Source organism: Cricetulus griseus, chromosome 9 (genome assembly GCF_003668045.3).
Source record: "Cricetulus griseus strain 17A/GY chromosome 9, alternate assembly CriGri-PICRH-1.0, whole genome shotgun sequence".
Taxonomy (NCBI): domain Eukaryota; kingdom Metazoa; phylum Chordata; class Mammalia; order Rodentia; family Cricetidae; genus Cricetulus; species Cricetulus griseus.
Genome location: NC_048602.1, coordinates 25,749,305 through 25,754,578, shown reverse-complemented (window position 1 = coordinate 25,754,578; position 5,274 = coordinate 25,749,305). Strand labels below are relative to the sequence as shown.

Below are 5,274 nucleotides of genomic sequence, written 5' to 3'. Positions count from 1 at the left end.
AAAGACAGCATCTTCAACAAATGGTGCTGGTACAATTGGATTCGGACATGCAGAAAATTACAGATAGATCCATACCTGTCACCATGCACAAAACTTAAGTGCAAATGGATCAAAGATCTCAGCATAAATCCAACCACACTGAATCTTCTAGAAGAGAAAGTGGGAACAACCCTTGAACAAATTGGCACAGGAGACCACTTCCTGAACATTACGCCAGAAGCACAGACATTGAGGTCTGCAATTAATAAATGGGACCTCCTGAAACTGAGAAGCTTCTGCAAGGCAAAGGAAACAGTCAGTAGGATAAAACGACCACCCACAGAATGGGAAAAGATCTTCACCGATCCCACATCTGACAGAGGACTGATTTCCAAAATATATAAGGAGCTCAAGAAGCTAGCCACCAAAACACCAAACAACGAAATTAAAAAGTGGGGTGCAGAACTAAATAGGGAATTCTCAACAGAGGAATCTGAAATGGCTGAAAGACACTTAAAAAAGTGCTCAAAATCATTGGCCATCAGAGAAATGCAACTCAAAACAACTCTGAGATACCATCTCACGCCTGTCAGAATGGCTAAAATAAAAAACACCAATGACAATCTATGCTGGAGAGGATGTGGAGAAAAAGGAACACTCCTCCATTGCTGGTGGGAGTGCGATCTTGTAAGACCACTCTGGAAATCAGTATGGCGGTTGCTCAGAAAAATGGGAATCAGTGTACCTCAAGATCCAGCCATTCCTCTCTTGGGTATATACCCAAATAGGGCATGTACTTACAACAAGGACATATGTTCAACCATGTTCATAGCAGCATTGTTTGTAATAGCCAGAACCTGGAAACAACCTAGATGCCCCTCTATTGAAGAATGGATTGAGAAAATGTGGTACATTTATACAATGGAGTACTACTCAGCAGAAAAAAGCAATGGAATCTTGAAATTCGCAGGCAAATGGATGGAACTAGAGGAAACCATCCTGAGTGAGGTAACCCAGTCACAAAAAGACAAGCAAGGTATGTACTCACTGATATATGAATTTTAGACATAGAACAAAAGACTACCAGTATATAATGCTCTTCACCAAAGAAACTAGGAAACATGAAGGACTCTAATGTTAAATGGTCCCCAGGAATGGAAGTGACATGAACTCCCGAACTAATTGGGGGCATGAGGGTGGGGGGCAGAAGGAGCTGCTACAACAAGAGCAAGAGAAGAGGAGAAGAGGAGAGGAAATGGAGGGGCAGAAACATTGAGTTGGGGGAAGAATAGAGGAAAGAGAGCAAGATGAGAGAAACGATATCAGAGGAAGCGACTGTAGGCCCGAGAAGGGATCAGGAACCAGGGAGATCTCCAGAGACCTACAAGGATGACACGATCTGACAATCCAGGCAATGGTGGAGAGGATAACCTAAAAACCCTCCCCCTAAAATGAGATTGATGACTTCTCTTTATGCCATCCTAGAGCCCTCACCCAGTGGCTGATGGAAACAGAGACAGACATCCACAGATATACAATGAGCCGAAATCGGGAATTTAGTTGAAGAGAGGGAGGAATGAAGAACGAAGGGGTCTGTACTAGGATGGAGAAACCCACAGGAACTGTTGGCCTGAACAAGGGAGAGCACATCGACCCCAGATGCTGTCCAGGAGGCCTGTACAAGACTGATCCAGACCCCAGAACATAGATGTCAATAAGGAGGCCTCTGCACTCCAGGGAGCCTCTGGTAGTGGATTAGTATTTTTCCCTGGTGCAAGAAGGGACTTTGAGAGCCCATCCCATATGAAGGGTTACACTCTGGCCCTGGACACATGGGGAAGGGCCCAGGATCAGCATAGGAAGACTTGGTGGACTTTGCTGAGCTCCCGTTGAGGGCCCTACCCTGCCTGGGGAGTAGTGGGTGGATGGGGTTGGGGGGGTGGGCTGGGGGTGGGGGAGAAAGTTTGGGGGTGAGGGGAGGGAGAGGGAGAAGGGACTTGAAATAAGCTTGTTCCCTAACTAGAACTAATAAAATAAAATAAAATTTAAAAAAATAAATAAATAAAAATGGTCAAAAAAAAAAGAAACAAATGTTGCTACAAACATGATTACATTGATACTTGGGTTAAAGGAAAACATGTCAACCAATGAATGAAAATATCTGGGGAATGGAGGGGTGGTTCAACTATGAAAGACCTTTGGCTGCTCTTCCAGAGTGCCAGGGCTTGATTCTCAAGCATGAATATAGTTCACAGACATACAGGCAAAGCACTGATACACATAAAATAAATAACTTTCATTAAAAGCCTTATACCATGCAAATTTGGCTACCACAAAAGTCAACATATCTCGGCCTGACATGAATTCAGGGTGTTTGGCTGGATGTGACCTGCTTTCCAACAATTTTTTCTACCCTATAAGATGGTCAAAAACTCTGGATTGCAGTTACTAACATGTCATATTTCAACCTAACGTTGAAAGGAGTTGAACATTTCTTCAGACAGTGATGGCACACATCTCTAATGCCAGCACTTAGGAGGTAGAGGAAAGTGGGATCTCTGTGGATTTGAGACCAGCCTGGTCTACAGAGCTAGTTCCAGAAAAGCCAGTGATTCACAAAGAAGCCCTGTCCAAAACAACACAAAAGAATAGAAAGGATTTGGACATTTCTCACTTACCAGTTCTCCTCCCAAGCTGTCAATCATTATATTTTCCCACTATTCTCATTAGAAATATAGTTTTATAATACAGTCCTTTTATCTGTCACTCCCGGCCTAACACCCTGACACACATGACCATGCTTCCAAGTAATACCATCTTGGGGGTCTGTCTGATATCTCATTTATGTGTTGGTGTCACAGGGAACTCATTACTGTTTATTTTATTCATATATACTCTCTTCTTTAAGCCTCATTTTAAGAAGTTGTTCGATTCTGTTTCCATGCACCTGACAATAGTTAATGTGATGATGATCAAATTCACTTTGATATCCCATATTTTGTCATTCTTTGGAGTACACAAATTTCTGGATGATGCTGGCTGTAGGGCAGTGTTATTTATATTCAGAGTCTCCCGGGGTATGTCTATCAGTACCACCTCTATTCTGAGCACATTTCAAGTCATCACCATCACTCCCAGTAATTCTAGGTGGGCGTGGCTTAAGCCTAAACTCTCCAAGTTGACTTTGTCATCCTTACTTTGCTCCTGGCTCATTAACCTGCTCATCTATGCATATATGGTTCCAATGGTTATAGCCAAAACCAATTCTACTCACTTTGGCAATGGATATTTGGATCCTTACTGTCAAAACAAGCACTTTGGGCACCAAAATTCAGGGTCATTTTTGAGTATCATTCTCCTTTATGATCTCTTCTACGTGGCCATCATGATGTGGACCAGCCTGCTCATGGTAACTGTCCTCTACAGACACCGAAAGAGAGTCCAGCATCTCCACAGCACAACCCTGTCCTGCCAGCCATCTCGTGAGGGCAGAGCCACTCACAGTATCTTGTTGATGGTGAGCTGTTTTGTGTTCTTTTATTGCTTGAACAATTTCATCACCCTTTCTGGTTTTTATGTACAAGTAAAAATTCCAAACTGGGAGGGAATTAATGCAATTTTGGGAGCATGCTACCCAACCATCTGCCCTTTTTTATTGATGAAGAATAATAAACTTGTTTTGCAATTCACTGCTTCCTTTTCTGAAAAGAAGATGGCCTGCTTTCAAAGTGCACTCGGTGGCTGAGCTGAGACCAACACATTCTCATCATTGCTAAATAGTCTACATGATTTCCAGGGATAAAGAATTTGAATGTGTACCTTGAATACCTGATATGGCATTGGTTATACTTCAGACACTCTGTAATCCATTTAAATTCATGTAGTTAACACCTTTCTTGAATACAACTCTGAGTACATAATTTTAATAAATATAACATTTACTACCTATTCAATTTTTGGCATTTTGGACAAAGGAATATATTTTAAGTATTTTCAACAATATTTTACTTCTTGATTTTTCTCTATTAAAACACTTCTAATTGTAAACCATTGGGAAAATGTTTTCCAATCAAATGGGCCCAAGAAACAAGCTGGTGTAGAAATCCCAATATCTGAGTTAATTTTGTATCATGCTATTTCCAATGGCTGATGGAAGCAGAGGCAGACACCCACAGATATGCACTGAACTGAACTCTGTAACCTAGTTGCAAAGGGGGAGGAATAAAGATCAAAGGGGTCAGTACCAGGCTGGTGAAACCCACAGAAACAGCTGGCCTGAAGAAGGGGTAACACGTGGACCTCAGACTGCTGTCTGGGAGGGCAGCACAGGACAGATCCAGAACCCTGAATATGGATGTCAATAAGATGGCCTCTGCACTCTAGCGGTCCCCTGGTATTTTTCCCTGGTGTAAAAAGGGATGTTGAGAGCCCATCCCACTTTAAGGGATGCACTCTTGGCCTTGACACATGGGGGAGGGCCTAGGCCCGACAGAGGATGATGTGGTGGACTTTGTGGAGCCCCCATTGAGGGCCCTATCCTACCAGGGAAGTGGAGAGAGGATGGAATGGGGGGTAGTTCCCGGGTAGGGAACTAAGGGTTTGGCGGGAGAGGAGAGAGAGGGAGAAGGGATTGACATGTAAAACCAGCTTGTTCCTATTTTGAACTAATGAAAAGAATTACAAAAAATATTAACAGCAGCAAAGGAAAATGTCCAATTAACATATTAAGGCAAACCTATCAGAACTACACCGGACTTCTCCATGGAAACTCTGAAGCCAGAAAGACCTGGATAGATATTCTACCGACTCTAAAAAACACAGATGCCAGCACAGACTACTAAATCCAGCAAAGCTTTCAATTAATATAAAAGGCGAAGACAAAATATTCCACAACAAAACCAGATTTAAACATGTATCAACAAATCCAGCCCTACAGAAAGTCGTAGAAAGGAAACTCCAACCTAAGGAAATTAACTGCAATCACAAAAACATAGGCAAGAGATAATCCAACTTTACCAAAACCCAAAAGAAAAAGCAGGGTAAATCCACATACATTGCGACTACAGACAACAAAACAAAAACAAACTAGAATAAGCACTCAATGGTCTTAATTTCTCTCAATATTAATTGACCTAAATTGCCTATAAAAAGACACAGGCTAACCAATTGCATGCGAAGATAGAACCCATACTTCTGTTGCATACAAGAAATACACCTCAAATCCAAAAACAGACATTACGTCAGAGTAAAGGGTTGGGATAAGGTATTACGATCAAACACAACCAAGAAAGGAGT

The 5,274-nt window shown here is 42.1% G+C and overlaps 1 protein-coding gene across 1 annotated transcript; it reads left to right on the top strand.

The window, feature by feature from the left end:
• Positions 1-2,776: 2,776 nt before the first annotated feature.
• Positions 2,777-3,724, top strand: LOC113838751 (vomeronasal type-1 receptor 4-like). Its single transcript, XM_027434293.1, has one exon. The coding sequence runs from the start codon at positions 2,777-2,779 to the stop codon at positions 3,722-3,724; it is 948 nt and encodes a 315-aa protein (XP_027290094.1).
• The last annotated feature ends 1,550 nt before the right edge of the window (positions 3,725-5,274 follow it).

Coding starts and splice junctions, on each gene's coding strand:
- LOC113838751 (XM_027434293.1), top strand. CDS start 2,777: ATGCTTCCAAGTAATACCATCTTGGGGGTCTGTCTGATATCTCATTTA.